The sequence below is a fragment of the Protopterus annectens genome, chromosome 6.part1 (assembly GCF_019279795.1).
Source record: "Protopterus annectens isolate FY-2018-M chromosome 6.part1, PAN1.0, whole genome shotgun sequence".
In the NCBI taxonomy this organism is placed as follows: domain Eukaryota; kingdom Metazoa; phylum Chordata; order Ceratodontiformes; family Protopteridae; genus Protopterus; species Protopterus annectens.
This window is the reverse complement of record NC_056738.1, coordinates 58,988,974-59,014,073: the sequence shown is the minus strand read 5'-3', so window position 1 is coordinate 59,014,073 and position 25,100 is coordinate 58,988,974. Positions and strand designations below refer to the sequence as shown.

Here is a 25,100-nt window from a genome sequence, read left to right as displayed (position 1 = left end):
AGCTACCACAGTGGCAGAGTTGGCATGTATCAGTAGGGATTCAGGGGATCCTTTGGAGAATCCCATCAGTATGAGCCCTGAAGGACTTCCTGACTTTGAGGCAATATGCATAGGACATTGTGTTTACACCCTATATTCTTTTTATAAGGAATTTCTGTGGACATTCCAGTTGTTGCATGTACCTGGTTAGTACGTACTGAAGGGGGCATTATACTCAGTGATGGGTTTGATCATGTTTGAGTACAGTGGCACAATGTTTACCTGGATTTTGCTATGCCCTTACTTATAAATTGAGTGACATAGAAGGTACAACCTTAGTCACGTGTTGATCAAAAGCCAGGTTACTATCCACCTGAGTCTCCAAATCTCTTCATAATGAGTCTACTTTTAGGGGTGTTTTATCAATGAGGTGCTTTCCCTGGGTGACCAACTTCCCAAAGGGTACTATTATGCATTTCTTGGCACTGAGTTTAAAGCCGTGCTTTGGCACCAGCCATTTTTCTGTGTTAGACCTTCCTGTAAGATGTTAGTATCTTGGAGGAGTTTCTATGATTGCTCCTCTCTTGCAATCATGTGCAAACTTAGTAAACCAGAGGCCCGTGACATTGGCCTTGACTTCCAAAAATAGATGCCAAAAAGGAGCAGACCCAGCAGAGAGCCCTGGGGAATCCAATGGTGACCGGCCTCTTTGTGAGGGTAAAGTTAGAAAAACTCTTGAAATACATCACAAGCATGCTTAAAATCAGAGATAAAACAAATATATATACACACACATGTGCATAGAGTGGCATATCTAACAGATTGATAGAGGACAAACTCAAGCTGAACAAATGTAAATGAAAAAGCTAGAGTAAAAAAATGAGATACACAGGTTATACCTTACACTCCAAAATCTTGAAAACAGACACTGAGAAAGGAAGAGCAGTAGGGAAAAACCATGGCTTAAAACTCAGTGCCAAGAAAAGCACAATAGTACCTTTTGGGAAGTCAGTCACTCTAAGAAACTACCTCATCAATAAAACACCACTAACAGTAGGCCCAGTCATCAGTGATTTGAAGATGCTTGTCGATAGTAACCTAGCTTTCAACCAACACGTGTCTAGGGTAGTGAGAAAGTTTGGTCAGCTTATAATTAACAGCATAGCATCTAGAACCAGGGAGGTCATCTTGAATCTATATTGTACTGTACTCAGCTGTCCAGATTTTCACAGAATGTCCAGATTTTTGCCTCATATTTTGGTATGTTCATCATAAAACTTGTATTTTTCTGACAAATCATTGAGGAATGAAGTCACTAAAAAGTGGCAGACATTTGTGTTTCAGACTTCATATATATCAGAAAATGCATGGTGATGCAGTCTGTTATTCTATCAACTTTAAATTTGTAAAAGTAGTATTTAAAATCTCTCCTTAATTTTGGGCCTTTGTCTCCCGATTATTTTTGGCTTTGTCCAGATTTCTTGAGCTAAGAGGTTGAGAGGTATACCCTGTCCTAACTGTCCAATTCATACAGTAAAATTGAGAAGACTGTACAGAACATTAATAACCACACAAAGAAAGCAGAAATATTAGTCATGGGTGTTAGAGGTTCAGGTAGTTTTGTCAAAGTAAAGGAATACTCTGTTGCAAAGCTGAAGACTGTTGCAGCTCAACTGTTAATGTCTGAGACTTTAAAAAATAGAATCCTACATCTTCTCCATTATTACAGCCTGAAAGCTTAAACTGTTTTCAAGATAAGCTAAAATAAATCCATTGTAAGACAAGAAAACTGCTATCATCAAACGATGTAATCTGTCTTGCTTGAAAGGGGCACAGTGACAATACAGCGAGATTCCAAAGCACATCTTTGTGAACAACCTAGATAATCTGTTGCTTTCGGTGAAAATAGAAAGTTAAATATAGCAACAATTTTAGAGAGAAGGGCAGACAGTCCAAACACAAAATAAAATAATCAAAAGCAAACTGCTGACCACGAACCCAAGTAAAGAATCACTTTTTTATACAAAATGGATAAAGAACTTTTATGATCAAAGTCACTTCATCAGTTCACATATATGTTCTTGATCAACAGTTTGTTTGTCTTTTGAGAAGAGAAAGTTACTGAAAAATAATTTTTTTCAAGATTAATATTTTTTATAGAATCTGGGAATACAAAAACTGCTTTAATGATGGATGAGTCTTTCGGCTTTTCCCAGTTAACGGTCGCCACAGTGGAACTCTGGTCCGCTCATGATTGGCAGCAGATTTTACGGTGCCGAGTTGGCAGTCCGACACCCAACCTTCAGCGAAGGCACGCCCATTCACGCTCGCACCTACCTGCATGTCTTTAACGTCACTCGACCATGGGGAGGACATGCAGGCTCCACACAGAAGGTGCTTCAGCCTAGAATTGAACAGGAGAACCTCTTGGTGTGAGGCGACAACGCTAACCACTGCACGACCGCGGCTTCTGATACTGCGTCTAAATAGGAGGTCGGAGAAGTGTCCAGAGATATAGTCAAAGAGGTGTCCCAAGTGTCTTTGCCATTAATAGGTGATAATAGTGATGTCTAAGTCTAAAACATCCCAATAGACTGATTATGTATTATGTGAACCAGTTTCTAGTATATTAACCTCAGAACTGCAGATTACAGACTTTCCCAAATATTCTAAGTTTGGAAAATTGCTGACAGGGCCAGCTAGATACTCAGTTAAAAAGTCTAAAAAACACTGATTACATTTATCAGCATTAGAATATGCAGTTACTGAAATGATAAAATGTTTCAACTTTGTATTTGAAGAAAAGAAATTGTGAAAGTCTGACTTTAATTAGGAATAGACAATTAAAAAATCACAGTGAAGCAGTGCCTGACTTAAAAAAAAAAAAAAAACATTATTATAAGATGCTGTGCATTATATTGAATCTAGATCATTGAAACTGGAAAGCATTCGATTTTGAAGAAACAGGAAATGTAACAAATTTGTACATGTTCAAGAGATTTATCACCTTTTTTAGCTCTTATCAGAGTTCTGAATGTATGTGATGCAGTCTGCTCTGATGTATGTGTTGACTTACCAACTATAAAAACTCACTAATAGTAAGTCAAAGCTGCATTTTTGTGAAGGTATAGCAGAGTTAGTAATTACAGTTTTGGCTTCCTTTGCACTTTTGTTTTCAGTTTTTTTTTTTTTTTTTTTTTTTTTTTTTTTTATGATTATTTGCTAATTTAATGCTAATAGACTCATGCAGACCTTAGTAACTATGTGCTAGATTGAAAAAAAAATGTTTAAGGCATTTTTAATAAATTATTTGAATCACAGCTTATAACTGTGGTGGTGGTGCTGCGGTAGCGTTGTCACCTCACAGTAAGATGTCCTGTTCGATTCTCAGCTAAAGCGTCTTGTGTGTGGAGACATGCATGAATGGGCATACCTTCGTTAAAGGTTGTGCATCAGGGCTGGCAACTCGGCACTTAAAAAAATCTACTGCCAGTCATTAGCAGACTGGAGTTCCGCTTTGGCGACCCCTAATGGGGAAAAGCCGAAAGACACAAGAATTTGAATCACAGCTTATGATAATACACATTTGATATAGTGTTCTAGGTAAGCAAAGTGAGGTCACAGCATTTGTAAATATTAAATCTAAACAGCAAATTGCTTTTTATATTTTGGTAGTCTAAAATGTTTCCTTCTAAGAGCATGCCATATTTAATAAGGTCATAATGCAGAACTTAAGATGAAAGGAGGTAAAAGAAAATGGATTATATTGCCACAATGAAATATGTGCTGATGCATTTTCAACAGAAGCCCAGTGCCAACTTCTGTAGATTCATAGATGTTATGGGATACCTGAAGGATGCACCTTTGTGATAAGGTACAGATCTGGTCTGGGATCATATTAAATGAAGAACTGCCCAGCATATCTGGGATGTACAGTGTCAAAGTCACAATGATCCATGCCCAACAGCCAAGTGTTTCATAAATTGTCGATTGTACACCTCTGTTCTGGAGAGAAATCAGTGTGCTTTTACTTTTACTTCCCACTTTGTTGTCCAGAACTATGGAAGTACACTGAAGTTAGTAAAATATTTATTATAGTGTTTATTACACTTAGAAACTGAATGTGCAAAAAGTTGCATTAAACAGGTTAAAATATAGGTGAGGTAGTCATGTAAGCTCTAGAAATCAGTGCAGGTTTAAGGTAAAAAGTATAGCTGTTTAAATAAAATTTTTATATCAGTTATGGTATCTTGCTTTTCAGATTGAAAGAGGAAATGTTGATGGGACCAACCGAGTGACCCTGGTAAGCCAGCTGTCTCATCCTGTGGGACTTGCTGTTCATGGCTCCTTTCTCTATGTGGCTGATCGAGATTATGAGGCTATTGAAAGGTTTGACAAGAATACTGGAGCGAACAAGGTAGTAATGCGAGACAATGTTCCACGACTCAACTGTATAAAAGTCCACTACAGAGACAGTAAGTATTCTAATATTCAGTATGTGTACAACAAATACACATAACAGTGATATTGAATATTATAGCATTCACTGGTTATGGGCAGTATTTTAAAATGATGTATTTTTCAAAAGTGTAACTTTCACTGTTTTTTAAGCTAATAATTGTGTTGTATCCCAAAAATGTCTAATTGTCAGTCTTAAGATTCGATTCCTCATACTATACAGACATTAGAGTAGATTAAATAAAATAAGCAAGTAAAGATTTAGTTAATAATAATGTTTTTGTCAGTGTAGAATTAGTGCAAAATCTGTTGAACTTAATTCAGCAAGTTGCTTGCTTGGGAATGCAGTTCCAAGTGAATTAGCTAATCCATTTTCCTTTGTCATGCTGTATTAGCTAATACTGCCATCCTGAAATATCTCAGTTTCATTACATCTTTTTTGTGATTTTGCTGTTGAGATTGAAAGAAATATTTGTTTCTGATGATGCAAACTATCTCCATATTTATCAATTAAGTACATAGAATTAATATGTAGTGCATAGAGCACCAAGGTTATGCTCCAATCGCTGGAAAAAGACAAGAGTAATACCCTGTCATAACAGTGCTTAGCGGATGCATAACAGTTAAGTACCCCCCTAAATACTGTTATGATCAGTAGATAGTGCTAGCCAGTAAAGAATAGCAGTAGAAGGCACAACACCTTTGTTTATGCCTGCTGTCTGTGACTCTTAAGAGTCCCTGAATTTATCTCATATTTTTGCTCTGTCACGTGTAATTTTTTTTTATTTTCTGGTAAATCACTGAGGAGTACCATCAGTCAATAATGCCAGATATTAGAATTTTAAACCAAAGAGTAAAAAGGTCACACAGACTAACCAATTATTAAAAACGTCAGTAGAAACCTAGTCAAGCTAGAGTTTTCACTGTGTGATACCTTAAACCTCCTGTAATAGAGGCTCATTGGATATATGCAAATGACTCATTAAGAACACCGTGTTTCAGCTATACTAGAGTTTCATACTTACTATTGTTTAGAAAAAAATTATTAACATAAAACCTGCTGTTATATTATATATATAGTGAATAAGAGCAATATTTAAAAACTACCCGTGATTTTGATCCTTTGCCCTCCTATTATTTTTGGATTTGTCCAGAATTAATACACAAATAAGCTGAGAGGTGTGCTGTTGAACATTTGACAGTGCTGAGTGCTTTAAATGTTTCACTGCTAATTAAACGCTTTGCGCTTCTGCACTTTTTTTCTGTAACTTATAGTACATCGAACAGATAGTTACACACACTACAAAGAATTATCAACGCACCAGTCATAACATTTTATTATGTGTTCTTGACATAGTTGCCTAGATTCCCCTCTCGTGCTTGGCTCTCAAGCTGAATTTCTTGGCATTAATCTCTCGAATACATAATAAGCTGATTATGATCACAGGCCCAGTTATAATTCTCTATGTTGCATATAACAAATTAAATATAATTAAGGTTGTGGATTTAGATGTGCCCAGCAATCAAGTTAGAGGATTTCTATCTGTCACACCAGTGGGACAGGGTTGGACAGCTTCCCTGATGCCTGAGGAATGGCAGGAGGATGGTCAAAATTATTCAGCAGCCAGTGATGATCTTCTTCTTCTTCTCCTCCATTTTGCTATCTTTTGCTGAAGGTCAAGACATTAGTAAGCACTGAGCAATTGTGACAAGCATGAGTGTATATGTAGAAGCATGCATCATGCATGTTCAAAGCTCATTGATGCATGGCGTGCTTTATTGTCCATTATATTTTGTTATGTAGCATTAAAGCTCTGCTACCAGCACATATGAAGCATTATGGCTTCCCAAGTTTCTAATTATTAAACCTCCATAAGTGATTTTATATGATTTTAAGTGATTTTATATGGGGAATGAACTAGCAACTGATCAGGAATAGTGAACTGTTGATGTCAGTGGAGTGAGAGATTAATATAATATATATATATATATATATATATATATATATATATATATATATACATATGTGTGTGTGTGTGTGTGTATATTAAAAAAAGAAAACAGGCTGTAACTTCATATGCCCAGTCTCCCTTTAAGATAATCATGTATACCTGCTTTTGGTGCCTTTAGTGAAGGAACAGGGATTATGAATTGAGAAAATGGGTGGTAAATATAATGGAAACAGGTGTAGCCTCACCTGTATGGAATGTTACCGGCAACAAAGACTACCCAGTAACTGGGTTTTTTTACACTGTTTGCTCCCAGTGCCTGTTGACCATCAGCCCCCACCAGGTTCCATCTGGGAGTGGCCATCATTTAGTCAGCCATTAGAGGTATTTTGAGGGGTTTTCTATTTAGCGTTACATTGCCATGATGGACACCTACCTTGCAGAGTCAGACAGGGATGTGCAGTTTCCTAACTGGCTTTCCATCAATTCTGCAAGCAATATTATCAGTAAGCAGCTCCATCCCTTTCCTGCAAGCATAGGAAGTGGTTTCACTGGTCTCCACCAGAGAAATTGCAGTTGTCCACATGCTCCCGGAGTACCCACTAACTGCCATCCATGGGAGTGGCAAGCAGGCCACACCTCTTCTCCCCTTTCCCACCCTGCCTGACTGCTCCAGTGCTGGGACTGCTAAACAAACACTGGTCACCTGGGGCACAGTCCAAGTTTCTTTCCTGTACACTACAGAGCTAGGTATTCAGTAACTGATCTTGTTTGTAAAGAACAATTATCGGTCAGTTCAGGTTTGGTGGCTGGCATAATATTTAAGGTTTTTACCTCGTAGACACAAGCTACAGGGTTTAATTCTCACTTTTGGCCACAGGTTGATTATTGGCTAGGTATGGAATAGTCTGAAGACTGATTGTCTATGAGGAGTTTTCATTTTCCACAGTGACTTACTGTGTAAATATTGACTTTTAGCTGAAGCAGTGTCTGTGTCATTCAGGTTTCTACAAAGTAGGGCTCTCCTTATTCTGAGCTGCAGCAACCGCAAATCTCATTTGAAAAGTCTAAAACATATTCAAAAACATGACCTACAATGTGCACCACATCTCTATGGAATTCACAAGCACATAGGAATTACAGGCCACAGTGAATAATACCCAAGAGGTAGCGGTCTATGTTAAATGTTCGAACATCCAAAATGTCGAACATTACATGGTCTAGACCAAATGTTCAACAGTTGGATGTTCGAACATTAAAAAAAAAAGAAAACACAGAAAAAAACACTTTAAAAGTGTAGGCAGGGGGGCAAGCCCCCCTGCACCCCCCACGTGGGGGGGCTGGTCCCCCAACACCCCCATACTTAAACATATCAACTCTGAGACCACACTTCAGTGCAGAAAAGGGAAATTCTCCCTATCTACACCGTACGGTACCGTTGAAAGTCTATCTTTGAGCACTCAAAATTTCAAACGTTTGGTCTCGACCATGTAATGTTCGAAATTTTGAGTGTTCGAAGATTTGACAGGTACCCAGAGGTACTGCACACAGAAAATATATGCTAATGAAGGTGGCCACCTCCAGCTGCATTTACAAAGCTTAATCTCACAGTATGCAGAATGGTTTCCCAGGCAAGTGCTTATGGCAGTACATGTACAGACTAACCACACAAAACATACTTATACAACAGTCACCATGGTGTAAAGGCATGTTGTCCAGCTATATATAAATGATCAACAAAGTCAATGTACCAAATTATCCAAAATGTGAGGAGGGGTATAAACAAAATAGTGATTATGCAAGCAGTAATGCCCAACAGGGTGTGTGGATGTGTATTATTGTGGAATTAACATGCACCCAGGAGTGTTCTGAGGTCTGATGCTGCAGGCACAAGGGATAGAGGAGAATTAAGGATAGGAACAGGCCAATAAAATACCAAGAAAATGTATCTCCCTTATCCACTGATTTTTATTATCTGCATTTATGTGCTGCAAGTCATGAGATCTACCATGTACGTGTTCTGCATAGTACTGATGTGAAAAATGCATCACAATTGGATTGTTTATGGATGTATCAATGCTGTTTAACGTGTACTTGCATGCAAACCATGATACAGTGCAAAAATGTGTCCATCTTGTTTATGGACCACAATATAGAGAGTGGTGCAGTATGGATAATTCCAGGAGACAAGTCACCAAAGATGTTGGTGGATAGCAACGTGTTACTGTAGAATACAGTTTCAGAAAAACATGGCTGCACCTCTGTCTGTTCTTCAAAAAAATGTGTTTTTTTAGCAAACTGTTAGGGACTGCAGTCAATAAACAGAAACAAACATTTGAATTTTAAACTTCATAGTCTTCAGAAAATACATGGTAATGCAAATCCTGCTGTTGTAGTAGCTTTTTTAAGAATAATATTTAAAATTTGACCCTGACTTTGGGCCTTTGCCCTCCAATTAATTTTGGTTTTGTCTTTCATTTTTCTGCCAAGAGTTTGAGAACTGCAAGAGTATTTTGTTGGCGGGTTGGGGGAATCTGTTTGGTGAGCAGCTGTGTGCATACCTCACAGTTGTCCCCAGGTTTGCAGAATATCCCAGATTTTTGGCTCATATTATTGGTCTGTTCCTTGTGACACTTGTGTTTTTTTAACAAGTGTTGAGGATTACAGTCAATAAATACAGATATGTGGGTTCCAGAATTCATATCCTAAAGAAAATGAATACTACTGCCAAACCGGTTGTTGTGTCATCTTTCTAAGTATATAAGATCAATATTTAAAATCTGTCCCTCATTTTGGGCCCTAGTTTCCCCATTATCTGTCCCCAACTTTGTGGCATTACTCCCCAATTATTTTTGGCTCTGTCCCTGATTCTTGTGCTGAAACGTTGGAAGCTATGACTATGTGTTTTATAAAGCTGTTTGGAATGCATTGTGTGTAACTTACTGCATCCTACTGTGGATGAAAGTAACTTTTCCTCTTGTCATACACTCATTTTAAACAGTCATTAATCTGGGATTTCAAAACTGTTGTGCATTTGCGTGAGATAAGCTGGTATACTTTACTGTATTTACTTTGCATTTCTGTGAAACTTGAAATACTTTATGGGGGGCTCATGGTTGGAATTCTGCTCAGGACCCAAGGTACACTTAATCTGCCACTGTGCACCATGTAGGCATGATGGGACTCCAGTTATACATACAGCAGAACATTTGTATCACTCTCCCAGACAGCCATCAAAGAGAATGTAATTGTACTTTACTAGGCAAGAATCCTTCTATATTGCTGCTCATAAACAGAGCTTTTAGTCAAATTCCTCTATGTCTTAGGCTTACAGTTCTAAGCAGTGTTATGTAAGATGGTAGCTGTGTTTTATATTATTCTAACAGTAGGCAATTGGCATGGCAGTTATGCAGATGAAACCAGATTATACTAGTGCCTGGGAATCATTTCTTGTGCACATTGCACAATCCTTTCATAGCAATGAAATCCAGCAGGTACTGTTTATCATAGGCCATGTGACCTTTATACCCTTGTTTAAGTCAAGTGTATTCGCATAACTCTACAGCACAGAATTATGTTGTGTGACACATTTTCACAAAAATAAATCTGTATACACAGGGCTACCATTATGTTCCTTGAGTGGACCTAATGAGTGACCATGACTGATTCAGGAAATGTTAAAATAGAGCTCTTGAACAAAGTTTTGGGAATAGCAGGATTTTCTTGATGCCCTTCTATTCTTCTGTTGCAGTATTCCTGACTAAAGGGAGTTGCCTGCCAAGGCAACGACCTGACATCAGCCAGTGTACCAAAGTCTTTTACTACCTAAGGTGCGCAGTACGTCTGACATTGACTGTCAGCAGACGTCGGCCATAAAAGAGACATAAGCGTGCGCCACCCTCAGAACTTCTTTGCTGCCTGATGGATTGTCAGTCCTGGACGTCACTCTGCTGTCAGAATCGCTTTTCTTCAAAAAATACAAGTGTCCCATTGGGGAAACCTTTTGTTTTTTGCTACCTTTCTTTACCTCTGAGGTTCATGTCATCCATAAAAGGGAAGTGTGACTGTGGATGACAGATTCCATATAAAGACGGTCATACTCAGTGCCTTTCTTGTCTAGGCCCTCAGCACAATCACATATCCTGTACTATTTGCCAATCCTTTGTCCCAAAAGCCCTCTGGAGTTGGTTATCCTCCCTTGAGATCTACCTAGAAAACCAGTGTCTCAAGCTTCTAGCAAAGAGCATGATGGACTCCCCTCCGGACTCAATGACTGAGCTTACAAAACAGAAAGCCAAATAACTTAGGCCTGAATCCAAAGCTGCACCTCTTGAGTTGGATATCTCTCCTGAAGCACATAAGAGCTCAGAGACATGTACCAACTGAGATCTGGACCCACAGATTGAGTTCACTTCACAGGCCATCTTTGCTCCAGACATGTGCATGTCCAGAGAGGCTTCTCAGATGTCAGCCTCCGACGTCCAAAGGAAATGGAGGCTTATTGTGTTGGAGGGCCGTAGGGTGATTACCCAGTTTGTTGTTAGGGAGGATGTCAAATCTGATATTGTAGAGTGCAGGCTTACATCTGGCCCTCCTTCTTTGCACCACATAGGTACACCTGCAAAGAAAAAACAAAATAATAAGCATGTCTCTTCTTCCCCTGACTCACAGAAGGAATGGTTGAACTTTTCTCAAGGCCTCTTTAAAGCCTTCATGGCCCTTAGGCCTCTGTCAGGTCACACTGATGTTCTTCGTGTTTCACTGTTGCAGTCATAACTGTAGGGTGCTCCTGCCGGCAGGCAGCCCGAGGTCGGCCAGAATCCCAAAGTCTGGGTTCGGCGTCGGCTGTACAAGCTAGTACCCTGACGTCAGTACGCTCTGGTACATAGCCCTCAGCCGATGCCATCTTCTCCAGTCTTTCTTGCCGTGCGGTGGAAAGCAGCTCGCAAGTCGTTGGTTGGCGATTTTCGAACAGCGTATTTTGTTGTTGTCGGTCCGAAGTTCTTACTTCTCTTCTCAAAGCTAAGTACCCCGTTGGGGAATCTTTTTCTTGTTCCTCCGATGTCAGAAAAAGTTAATAATTGTATATCGTGTGGGAAACAAATACCTCATAAAGATTTCCACTCTTACTGTCTACCTTGCTTAGGCCCTGACCACGACGTTTCTTGTTGTCGGTTCTGTGCCAGGTTCAATTCTTGTACTATCAAGCACAGGTACGATTGGGCTCTAAATTATTTTGGCAGACGATTCAATTATAGAATGTCGTCTGACACTACCGGAATTCAAAAGAAGCGCAAAGACAAAGACAGGCCTCCGAGGTCCAAACAGGACTCGTTGCAGCTGGAGCCAGCGTCCGGTTTGGCTGTCGTCAGTGAGGCGCTTTTGCAGCCCCTGTTGTCCGCCGCTTCTGAACCGATGGCCGATATGGACTCCCATGGGGAGCCATCAAGGCCTACTATTTTAACTGCTGCAGGACCTTCGGACGTCGCTCCCTCAGATGGGTCCGGAACCGCTGTGCAGGTACCGGCTTCTGAGGGGGTTTTCAGGCCTACTCACATCACTATTTCAAAGGCAAAGGCAAAGACAAAGACTCCTGTTAAGTCTAAAGTTCCTGCTCAAGCTACTTCTGAATCTACTCCCAGGACACAGAAGCAATTATTAAAGATGGCTGAAGATTTACTTACCATGATTAGGGGTTCTCACCCCCCACCTGAAAAAAAGCCTCGACAGGATGTTCCTCTGGATTCCTCTGACCAGGCTTCTGTATCTTCTGTCTCTTCCTCTGATCAGGAGTATTCTTTTCCTCCTTATGAGGATTCGGATGCTGAGGACTCTTTGCCCTCTGCCTCTCCGTGTGAAGATTTCTCTTTTGGGGAAACCTTGCATGAGATGAGGGAACATTTTCATTGGGAAGGTCAGGAGTATTCTGCTTCCAAGAAGAGGCTTAGAGAATTCCTTCTTCTTCCTCAACATAGGCCTTTAGCTATCCCTCCTGTTCTTGACATTGTGGATGATGCTTTTTCTGAGGCTAATTTGAATCCTGATTCCATGCCTCCTGCTCCTTCTAAGCCTGATAGGTTTTATAGGGTTCCTGACTCTCATTTATTCTTATTTAAGAACCCTTCTGCGGATCCTGAAACTATTTCTCAGGGCTCTAAGGCTGCTAAGGTTGCTACTTCTAAGAATCCTATTCCCTCTGAGAAGGATTCTCGTGCTTTAGACAGGTGGGGAAAAAAGGTATATACTTCTGCTACCCTGTCTGTAAGGGCTTTAAATTGCCAGTTTCATATGTTTAAGTATCAGCAATTTCTTTTGTCTGTTTTAAAGCAAAAGCTTGCTTCCCTTCCTGCATGTGCAGAGGATAAGGAACTTCAGGATGTATTGCATGCAACTGAACAAGTGAACAAGCATAGTTTGCATTGTGGTTTTGATGCCTTGGATGCTTCTTGCAGGGCTGCAGCCTCTGGCACTGTTATCAGCAGACATGCCTGGCTTCGTGAACAAAGTTTACCTGAACAGGTTAAGGCTAAGTTATTAGATGCCCCTGTTCAACACGATGTTCTTTTTGGATCTAAAACTGAGGAGGTTATTAAAAAGATGGAAGAAAAGGCAAAATCTATGCAAACTGTAAAAGATTTCTTGCAGGTTCAGCCTCCTAGATTTTCCAGGAATTGGCCCTCCAAAAATTGGTCCTTTCCCACGTCTGACAGGCCTCAAAGGGGAAGATATAGACGCTCCAGAGGTTGTGGTCAAGTTCAGGCCTCTTACAGATCTAGACAATGGACTGCTTCTTCACCTAGAAGGGGTGAAGACAGATCCCAATTTCAAAGAAAACAAACTCAATGACTCTCTCGGTTGGGCTACAGGACCCCTTCACCTGGATGCCCCTCTCGGAGGAAAACTATCTCTTTTTTACAGAAATTGGACTCATATTACCCAGGACAGATGGGTATTGGACGTGATTTTAAAAGGCTACAAATTCCATTTTCATACTCTGCCAAGGGCTCACGGTTGGCCAGATCTGCCAAAACATCAATGGTCAGAGGCCTTAAATCAAGTGGATGCTCTTCTGGCCATGAGAGCCATAGAGCCTGTTCCACTCTCAGAGATGGGAAAAGGTTTTTATTCAAGACTGTTTCTGGTTCCAAGAAAACAAAGCTCATGGAGACCTATTCTGGACCTTTCTGTGTTAAACACCTTTTTGGAAATTCCAAAATTCAAGATGCTTACTCTGCAGCAACTAATTCCAATGCTCTCTCAGGACGCCTGGATGGTGACATTGGACTTAAAGGAAGCCTACTTACACATTCCCATCAGGCAGGAATGCAGGAAATTCCTCAGATTCAAGGCAGGTTCGAGACACTTTCAATTCTCTGCACTACCCTTTGGTTTATCTACTGCACCCAGAGTCTTTACCAAGTGCCTGGCACCAGTAGTGGCTTATTGCAGACTTCAGGGGATTCAGATTTACCCCTATTTGGACGACTGCCTTATTCAGGCAGACAGCAAGGATCTTCTACTTCAACATCTGGAATTTGTTCAACGTCTTCTCTTCCTTCTGGGATTCTCAGTGAACACAAAAAAGTCACATTTGATCCCTTCTCAACGAATGGTGTTCTTGGGAGCCCTCTTAAATACGACCTTACAAAGGGCCTTCCTCACTCCAGAAAAACAATCACAGCTGGCTACAATTTTCAACACCTTGGCAACTCTATCTCAGCTCACTGCAAGGAAATTCCTGCAGGCTCTGGGCTACATGGCTTCCTGCATTCTGTTGATTCCAAATGCAAGGCTTCATATGAGAAAGCTTCAATGGTATCTGAAAAGTGTATGGTCACAGCATTACCACGATCTGGACATTCTGATTCCTCTGATCCCCTGCCTCCAGAAGGAGTTCCTCTGGTGGTCCAGGGTGTGTGCTTTAAATGAAGGAAAGACTTTTCGTCTACCTCAACCTTCTCAAATCATAACCACGGACGCCTCGGATTATGCTTGGGGAGCACACTTTCTAGACAATTGCCAGCAGGGAACCTAGACAAAGGACCATCTTCACTGGCACATCAATCTGAAGGAAATGTTGGCAGTTCAAAATGCTCTTCTAGCCTTCAAGAACTTTTTGCAACCGGGGCCTCTGCTAATTCGCACAGACAACACCACAGTCATGTGGTACATAAAAAAGCAGGGGGGTTCTCATTCATACCCCCTTTGCAGACTAGCTATGGCTTTATGGGACACAGCTCTAAATCTGAATCTACATCTCCAGGCTCAATTCATTCCAGGAGAACAGAATCTCTTAGCAGACAGCCTGAGCAGAAACATTTCAGATCCTCACGAATGGATGCTAGACACCAACTTATTCAACAGGATTACTGCAGTTTGGGGATGTCCCCAGATAGATCTGTTTGCATCCCATCTCAATCATCAGCTGCCTCGCTTTTGCACCAGGTCCTTCCACAAAACAGCTTGGAAAGTGGATGCCCTGTCCTTCAGCTGGAAAAGCCTTTCGGGATATGCCTTCCCTCCTCTTCCGCTACTACCTCGGGTATTACTGAAGATAAAACAGGACAAGCCCAAGTTCATCATCTTGATTGCTCCAAATTGGCCTCGACAGTTTTGGTATCCCACTTTAAAGCACCTGTTCTTGGAGCCTCCTTGGATTCTCCCTCTGAACCCTTCTCTTCTGTCCCAGCATCAGGGTCGGTTACTACATCCCAACCTCAAGACCCTTTGCCTGGCAGCTTGGCTCTTCAAAGGAATTTGATTTCTTCTAGCCTTCCCAAACAAGTTTTGGATGTTCTTCTAGAAGCTAGACAGCCTAGAACTAGGAAATCCTATGCCTCTAAATGGAAGAGGTTTTGTATTTGGATGCAGGACCGAGGCTCGGTTCCTCTGGTGCCTGATCTCTCTTCTATTTTGCTTTACCTTTCGGATCTTTTGTCTAAAGGACTTTCCTTTTCTTCCATTAAGATTCATGCTTCTGCTATTTCTGCTCATTTCAATTCTGATCCTCCTGTTTTTTCTCATCCTTTGGTGAGACAATTCTTGAGAGGGGCCAAGAATTTAAGACCTCCTAGGACCCCTCCTGTTCCTGCTTGGGATCTTAATTATGTTTTAGAAAAACTTACTTTGCCTCCTTTTGAGCCTGCTGCATCTTCAGATATTAAGTTTTTATCTTGGAAGACAGTTCTTTTGTTAGCATTGACTTCTGCCAGAAGGGTCTCAGAGTTGCAAGCTCTCATGGCTGTGGAACCATACCTTATTTTCCATCAGGACAGAGTATCCTTGAGGACTAATCCTACTTTCATGCCTAAGATGATTTCGAAAGTGGCTTTAAATCAGACAATTCACCTTCCTACTTTCTTTCCTAATCCTCAAAATAAAGGGGAAAGGATTTTGCATTCATTGGATGTGCACAGGCAGTTACGATTTTACCTGGACAAGACTAAAGAGTTCAGAAAATCTAATCAATTGTTTGTTTCTTTTGCCTCCAGTTTTCTTGGAAAAGCTATTTCAAAACAAACTGGATTGCTTATGGAATCAGATTTTGTTACACTCATCATGGGAAACAGTTTCCAGGTACTGTGAGAAGTCATTCTACTAGAGCAACTGCCACTTCTGCAGCTTTTCTCAGAGGAGTTCCTACCAAGGATGTCTTGGAAGCTGCCACTTGGAGTTCTGTACATACTTTTTCCAAGCACTACAATCTCCCTCTGTATTCTAAGACCAGGGCAGGCTTTGCCTCTGCTGTTTTGCAGGGTCTTCTTGCTGCCCCTTCTTCTGTCTAAGCCTCCTCCCCTTTTCACTGCTTTGGGATTCCACCCTACAGTTATGACTGCAACAGTGAAACACGAAGAACATAGTACAGTTGTGTACACCTACCATAAATGTAGATGTTCGAGTGTCTTCACTGTTGCAGTCGGGGTTTCCCTCCCTCCTATCCCCTCTTTTTCTCTTATTTGTGGTGTATTTGTGTTTCCTTGTTGGATTCATTTCTGATTTATTGGGACTTCTGACATCTAGGGAAAGAAAGGCTGGAGGAGATGGCGTCGGCTGAGGGCTATGTACCAGAGCGTACTGACGTCAGGGTACTAGCTTGTACAGCCGACGCCGGACCCAGACTTTGGGATTCTGGCTGACCTCGGGCTGCCTGCCGGCAGGAGCACCCTACAGTTATGACTGCAACAGTGAAGACACTCGAACATCTACATTTATGGTAGGTGTACACAACTGTACTTTTCCTCTCTAGCTGGGCCTTCTTCCCCAAGGAAGAGATCTAGGCCCCATCTTACCTTGGATGAAGACTCCTCTTCTGAGGAGGAGGATGATTATTCCTCCAAAATTCCATCCCCTTTGGATTATGCTTCTCCTGAAGAGGACTCCAATGGGACAGACTCCCCCATGGAGGAAGTTTCTTTCATCAGTACTATCTCCAAAATGCATGACCACTTCAAGTGGGACTTCACAGAGATGTCAGTGGTCCAGAAGCATTATTATGACCTCCTCCAGGTTCATACCTCCAATCCTTCTGCCATCCCTCCTGTAATACCTGCATTTCTGGATGTCTTTGCATCCACTTCCACCCACCCAGATTCACAGCCCTCAGCATCTAAAAATCCTGACAGGTACTACAAACTAACCAATGACTGCCAATTCCTTTTTAAGGCACTTGCTGCAGATCCTTCAGTTATTTCTGTTGCTTGTGATAAGGCCTCCAGGTTGCTTGCTTCCTCTTCTCTGCTGCCCTCAGATAAAGACAGCAGACAGTTGGAGAGGCTTGGGAAGAAACTCTATACCTCAGCTACCCTGGCCTTCAGAGCATTAAATTATCAGACACACATGACCAAGTAAAACTTGGAACTCCTTTCCCAGTTCTCAAAACTGGTATCAGATATGCCTGACTCTGGAAATAAGGCCCTGACATCATCACTCCTTGCCACATCATCTCAGGCAACCAGATATTCTATCACGTGCACCTGTGATACAGTAGAAGTCTCCTCTAGGGCTGCCGCTTCCTCTGATGCCCCTAGAAGATTTGCTTGGCTTAGACTTCAGCCTCTACCTGAGAATATTACAGCAGAACTGACAGATGCCCTCCCTGGATAATGAATGAATAACTGATTAGCCTGATGATGATGAATACCTCTCTGTTTGGGAAACCTTCTGCAGAGCTCTTCAAGTTTCTGCAGCAAAAAGCAAAGAACTTAAGGATCTCAAGCATACCTTGGTATCCCCTGTGCTAAATTTCATAGTAATTATCCTGTGAAACAAACTTTCATATTCAGGCAAACCAGAGCACCTCGATCCAGACCCCAAAAGAGGGCAAAGAAGACCCAACAGTTTCCCTCTTCTTCTGCCTCAATTCCTTACATAAACAAGCAGCTCTTTCGTAAATGAATGGGCACCTCTTTGTAACTCTTGCAACTATCTGATTCCCCTGTCCCAACACCTTTCCTTCTCCCTTCCTTCCTGGGAACTCATCACTCAGGACTCTTGGGTGTTGAGCATCATCAAAAGGGTACTTCATGGTTTGGCACAAGGTGTCTGCCTTCAGGGAAATTCTCCTACCACCAAAATATCAACTCTCCCTTTTCCCTCCAGTTCTACTCAAACTCATAGAACAGGGTACCATAGAATATATCCCCTGTGGGGAAGAGGGAACAGGCTTTTACTCCTGCCTTTTACTAGTTCCCAGGAAGGAAGAACCCTTGAGACCAATGCTGGATCTCTCTTATCTCAATGATTTCCTCACAGTCTCCTCATTCAAAATGTTAACCCTACAAACACTAGTTCCTCTTATCACTCCTCAGGCATTTCTAGCTTCAGTAGATATCAAGGATGCCTAACTCCATATCCCCATTCACCACAGATACAGGAGATTTCTACAATGTTCTGTGGGATCCACACACACTGTCAGTTCTCAGATTTACCTTTTGGACTCTCTACAGCCCAGAGAGTCTTCACAAAATGTCTAGCCCCAGTTGTAGCCTTTTGCAGGCTCCAAGGGATCTTAATCTACCCCTACCTGGATGACTTATTAATCCAAGCCTCTTCTCAGACAGAGTTGAGAAAATCCCTCAACATGGCAATTACCATTTTTTAAAGCCTGGAAATTACCAACAGCATCAAGAAATCTTCCTGGACCCAGCCCAAGATCTCATTTTCCTGGGCTGCAGATTCCCAACGCTGAGCATGCTACTGTCTCTCCCACCTTCCAAGGCACAAGAGATCTCCCTAATCTTTGTAGAGACACTCCTACTACATCAGATTTCTGCCAGATAATTCCTCAGGATCTTGGGCCTGATGGCTTCCACTATCTCAATGCTTCCTCTGGCAAGGCTTCACATGAGGAAACTTCAGTGGTTCCTCAAATCCTTTTGGTCTCAGCATGGCCACCCTCTAGAACACCCCATTTTGGTCATCCCATATCTAAAGCAGAAGCTCCAGTGGTGGACCTCACAACTGTCTCTAAATCCAGGCCTTTCCATTCACCCTCTTCCACCTACTCAGACCTTATTTACAGATGCTTCAGACATGGGATTGGGGGTGGCCTTAGACCTCCATACAGCTCAAGTGGAGTGGCCTCCCTCCCAAATGAAGGAAAACATAAATGTGAGAGAAGTGAGGGCACTAATATTTGCCCTCCAAATGTTCAAATCACTGATCATACCAGGGAGGTTACATGTACACACTGACAACATGACAGAGTCTTGTGGTACATAAACAAGCAGGGAGGTACCAGATCCTATCTCCTGCACAGACTAGCTATACAGGTATGGGATCTAGATCACCTGCTAGATGTATTTCTCCATGCGGTATACATCTCCTCCATCCAGAATACAGTGGCGGACACCCTAAGCAGATCTCAGACACAAACCCATGGATGGATGGTTCACACAGATGTGTTCTTAGACATTGTCCACCAGTGGGGTATTCCATAGATAGATTTGTTTGCCTCCCCCATGAACAAACAGCTTCCTCAGTTTTGTGCCAGAGAATACCATCCTCAGGCATAGCGAGTGGACACCCTTTCAATCTCATGGAAGGGGAAATTCTTATATGCAGTCCCTCCCCTTTCACTCATCTCCAAGGTCCTGTTGAAAGTCCAACAGGAAAAGCTAAAAATCTTGCTGGTGACTCCCTACTGGCCAAGACAGCATTGGTTCCCCCTTCTCTTTCAACTAGCCAAGGGAAATCACCAAAAGTTACCCCACAGAGAGGACCTGCTAACACAGAACAATGGCTCACTCCTACACCTTCATCTGGAAACCCTACAGTTAACTCTGTGGGTGATAGACCCCCTAATACCATTCAGACACCTTTACTCTGAGGACATGCTTCAAGTACTACAGGAGGCCAGGAAACCCACTACTAGAAAATCTTACCTCTCCAAATGGAAATGGTTCTCTGTTTGGTGTCAGGCTAGGAACTAGGACCATTGAAGGTGCCCTGCCTATGGTTCTATCCTATCTGTGTGAATTGCTTAACGCAGGATTAGCATACACTTCTCTCAAAGCTCATTTGTCAGCTATTTCTACTTGTTTACCACTAAATCCTCCCTTAACTTCCAAATTCAAAGCTAAGCAATTCCTCAAAGGTGTCCTTTATATCAGACCCCCCCCCCCAGGAGATAAGTGGCTCCACCCTGGGACCTCAACTTTGTACTAGAGCAATTGACTCGAGCACTATTTGAACCTGCTTCCTCTAGTTCCTTCAAACACTGCACTTGGAAAACACTCCTTCTGGTGGCCATTACCTCTACCAGGCAGGTCTCAGAGTTACAAGCCCTTATGCCCCCCCCCCACATATTTCCACAAAGACAGAGAGTCCCTGCAGACCAATCCCTCATTCATGCCAAAGGTTGCCAATGAATTGTTCCTAAACCAGGAAATTCACCAACCAACGTTCTTTGCCTCTCCCCAGAACAATAGTGAGAGGATCCTGCCCACTCTCGATGTACACAGAAGGCTCAGGTTCTACTTACATAAGACTAAACCCTTAAGGAAATCAGACCAATTATTTGTGTCTTTCCATCCCAGGGCTCTGGGATTGTCTATGTTTAAACAGACCATCTCCAATGGGATATCCAAAGCTATTTCCTTTTGCTATGCCCACCATGGTAAGGTTCTCGGGTTCCTATTAGATTGTCGAAACTCCGTTTACGCGAATATGAAATCATTGACATGTATTGAGCAAAATACGTAATCATTGAATGTGCAAAACCACGAAATTCAAAATGTCGAAGTGTTTTGGTTGGTCCATCTACGGTATAGCTCCATAAGGTAAGTGTGCGATAGTTACGGACCTTAGGGTTAGGGTGCGGGTTAAGGTAAGTGCATAGATAGGTAATGTGTGTAAGATTTAGTGTAGTATTATAAGTAGAGATTTGTTAAATGTATTTATGTGCATTATTTATTTTGTTTGGGTATATCTCCGTAGGGGAAGTGTGTGGTAGTTACGAACCTTAGGGTTAGGGAGGGGTTAAGGATAGTGCATAGATAGTTGTATATGTAGGGTTTAGCGTAGGGTTAGAAATTGAGTTTTGGTGCTTTACTTTAGGGTTAGGAGTAGGGTTTGGTTAGTGTATGTATGTGGTTTATTTATTTTGTTTGGGTAGGTAGTATGTAATGGGTGGTGGGGTTGGCCGACTATGAACATTTGATATTTTAAATTTTGTGGTTTAGTGTGTTCGGTATTTTTGTGGTTCGAGTAATATGTGTCGCTGTTTTTGGTATTCGATGTAATGGATTTTCGTTGATTTAATATAGATCCAAGGTTCTCCATGGCTTAGTCAATGCTTGCTTTATCAATGCAGTATCTTCTTCAAGGGCTTTCCTCAGGGGTTTGGATACCAACTCTATCCTAGAATCTGCTACTCAGACATCTGTCCACACCTTCACCAAACACTATATGCTGCAATCCATCTCTAGTTCCAGGGCAGGGTTTGCCAGGGTCATTCTCCATGGTTTCATTAAAAATTTTTCTGCCATTTGTTCCACCCTTTCCTCATGAGCTTTTGTACTCTCCCTTAAGTCAGGAATACTGCAACAGAAGAATAGGACATAGATTAGTTGTGTAAGAACTTACTATAACTATAGATGCCCTTCTCTTCTCTGTTGCAGTATTCCATCCCTCCCTCCTTTCCCCCACTTCTTGTTTTTCTTGGATGCACTGATCCTCATTGCCTTAAAATGTCTCTCCATCTGGGGTGTCAGTTCTGAGGGTGATGTGCACGTACGTCTCTTTTATGACCGATGTCTGCTGACAGCCAAGTTAGAAGTACCGCGCACCTTAGGTAGTAAAAAACATTGGTATACTGGCTGATGTCAGGTCATTGCCTTGGCAGGCAACTCCCTTTAGTCAGTAATACTACAAAAGAGAAGAGAAGGACATCTATCATTATGCTATGTTCTTACACAACTAATCTTTCTTCCTGCAAAGGGATTTTAAAGAGCATGTTCTAGGCCACTATAATGTTTTTTCTGATGAATACTGATGTATGGTATGAGATGGCACAGTGTTTGAACAATTCCACTAGCACTGTTTATTCTTGGGAACAGTGCTGCAATCACTGTGATGACATGAAGCAGTGCCACCCCAATCTGTTTTGTCATTAAGGAGCAGATGTTCAAGACAGTGAGCAGAGATGTGCTGTAAGCATTTTTTTGTTTGCATGCTTTTTTTCTGTTCTAGTTAGCAGCATTGTTTTGCACATTGTGCAGTACTGTAATGTTGTACAATTATGCATAATAGTAAAGGATTTGTTTTGCAGCTACTGTGGAACATCAACATGGATGGATGCAGAGTCATGGCTGGCTCTTTAGGTGCTGCCTAAACTGGTACCAATCAACATTGAAAGACTGAAAACATAGGTCTCTTCTTTGATGTGACACTCTTTCTTGGAACACCATACCATGGTCTCTAGTACCCTCATGTTAACGTGAGCACCCAACAAAGGGACTCATCTCTGATGTGGCAGTCCTCCCTGGAGTGTCACATAACCCCTGTAATGCCCTCACATTGATGTGATGACCCAAAAAAGAGATAAAGGGGATATTATCTGATATGGCAGTCCTCCCCTGGAGTACCACATCACTTTTAACACCCTCACATAACATGAGTAAAAAAAAAATCTCAATGTGGTGCTCTTCACTGGAGTCCCACACCACCTCTTTAATGCCCACATGTCAATATGAGGAGTAAAAACAGAACAAAAACAAAAAATAATAAAGAAAAAAGGACATTCTTGGCACTCATGTTTGTGTCCCATTTCATCTTGCAACTGGAGTAGTTGCTACCTTCCCCCCACCTTAGCTACTCTTATGGCTGGATGCCACATAAGGCAGGAGCACCTCTCCAGATAGCAGCATGTGTATGCATTTTATGGCAGTCCACTTTACAGTCACAGTGATGTTTTTGTCATGTGTGTGGAGAATCATTTTTCCCATCATGTTGCCTTTCTGCAGGTGCAGTTGTGAAAGAAGTTTAATAGTGGCCATGCACGCCTCGGTCTCTACCAGCTGCTGTATCTGGCCCTGGGTCAGTAGTGTCTGCCTTTCAGGAGTGGGGTGGTGGTCCTTCTAGATTTAGGGCAGCCTATTATATAGGATCAGTGAGTCATGCTATCACAAAATCACACAATGGTGGTTATTATGGGATGCTTCTAGGATGAATATTTTAGTCCTGTTTTAGACTCCCAAGTTTAGCAATGTGTAGTTGAGATTAAACAGGATGCCTCTATAGTACAGGGTCAAAAAGACAAAGTCAGCATTAGCAGTAGTAGTTTAGGAACTAGGGTGAGGGAGCCTTTGAAATGATACAGTAATCTCAGCTTTGAATTAATCTTTTTCATAACAGAGGACATCTGTCTTGAAAATAACATTTCCTCACCATGTAGAAAGCATGGGTATTCAAAGCCTTCACCTACACAAAGGGAACACCACAGGAGGACTTGATTGCCAGTGGGCCAAGTCATGGCTGCAGAACTTCATAGCACCATGTGGCATAACCTTGAGTTTGAGACATTAAGGGGCAAGGAGCTGGAAGAGATCCATTTTTAATGTGGTTATAAGATATCATGATGAGAAGGCTGCTTAGGTTAAGTTACCATTAGGTAACAATGGTCATGCCACTGGTAGGTTTGTATAAGGAAAATGAAGAGTAGAAAAACAGTCACGCTGGTGTAGGATTTTAGAGGAGTGGATTTTGCAGACCTGTGTGAGAGGGTTAAAGATGACTTAGAGACATGAAGGTAGGCTGCAATCATGTACCAACTATAGAAAAGGGTAAAGGATGGAGCATTCATGACTAGGGAAAAGGAGATCTGAAAGATGTGAAAAGGGAAAACAGGAGAGGCCAATATGTGACTTGTGATTGAGAGGCCATGAGTTAAGGAAAAAGTCAGAGCAAAAGAAATGATGGTGATGGTCTGAGAAGTGAGGGTTAGGCACAGTCCTGGGGAAAAGCAGAAGGGGAACAAAAGAGGTCATTGTGGAATGACACTCATGGACAAAAATATCCAGTGTCTTTACAGAGATGCACTTCTGTTGAGACACCATGACTAATGCCATAAGTGGATAAATGCACAGTCTTATCTCACATCAAAACAATCCCAAGATCAGCATATTGTTCAACTTGCAAGTGTCTTTTATCTGGTAAATAGTGCAAATCTTATACAATTTCACTAGAAAGCATTATCAGAAGGCTTAATTATATTTCATTCACAATGCATTTATACTAATTTAATGAAGACATTAATTAATTATAACTTTGTATCCGTTGATCAATACATTAATTATAATTTTATATCCATTCATCGATACATTCCATTTCAGAAATTATTGATGTAGAGAGATTGACTAGAAAATAAGTCATGGAAATTTGGAAATACATTAAGTATTCAGAAGCATTATTTTTATATAAACTCTGAACATACCTGTCAATCTCATAGAGCAAGAAATTTGGGCAAAGCCACAAATAAAGGTGGGACAAAGACCAAAAAATAGGGACACATTTTAAATATTGCTCTTACAAACTTAGAAAGTTGATAGAATAACAGGTTTTGCATTAGCATGGATTTTTCTGAAGGATATGAAGTCTGAAACTCAAGTGTATGCCATTATTTTCAGACTTCATTCCTCAGGGATTTACCTGTGATTTTCCAGAAAACTACAGTTTTATGAGAAACAAACCAAAAATAGGAAACAAAAATCTGGATGTTCAGCAAAAATCTGGACAGTTAAGAGGTATGCTCTAAAAAGTCTCCTATACTTAAGAATGCATGATGCTTTTGAATCAAATCCATTTTGATACATAAATAATGTTGTTGTGTATTTTGGCTTTTTCCCGGTTAATAGTCACCCTAGTGTAACTCCGGTCCGCTAATGATTGGCAGTAGATTTTTACGTACTGAGTTGCTGGCCCTGACGCACAACCTTCAATGAAGGTACGCCCATTCACGCATGTCTCCACAGAAGACGCTCTAGCTGAGAATCGAACAGGACAACATCTTATTGTGAGGCGACAATGCTACCGTAGCACCACCACTGTAGCTTAAAGGTATTAAGGAAAGCTTGTGTTACAGTGACATCTAGTGAAGTTTTGTGTTGTAAGGTCTGAACTGAATATATATGGGAAGATCTAAATGCAAGAAGTTGAATATTTTTTCTGTGAAATGTTGATAACAAGGGCTTATGTATTAGAAACAATAACAAAGTT

General features: G+C 41.4%; 1 protein-coding gene across 1 annotated transcript in view; it reads left to right on the top strand.

Moving 5' to 3' along the window:
* Positions 1 to 25,100, top strand: part of LRP2 (LDL receptor related protein 2) — a 1,335,386-nt gene that overhangs the window by 680,069 nt on the left and 630,217 nt on the right. Inside the window, exon 36 of the mRNA XM_044075346.1 lies at positions 4,241 to 4,454. Within this exon, the coding sequence (XP_043931281.1) occupies positions 4,241 to 4,454 (214 nt within the window). The remainder of the gene's footprint in view (positions 1 to 4,240; positions 4,455 to 25,100) is intronic.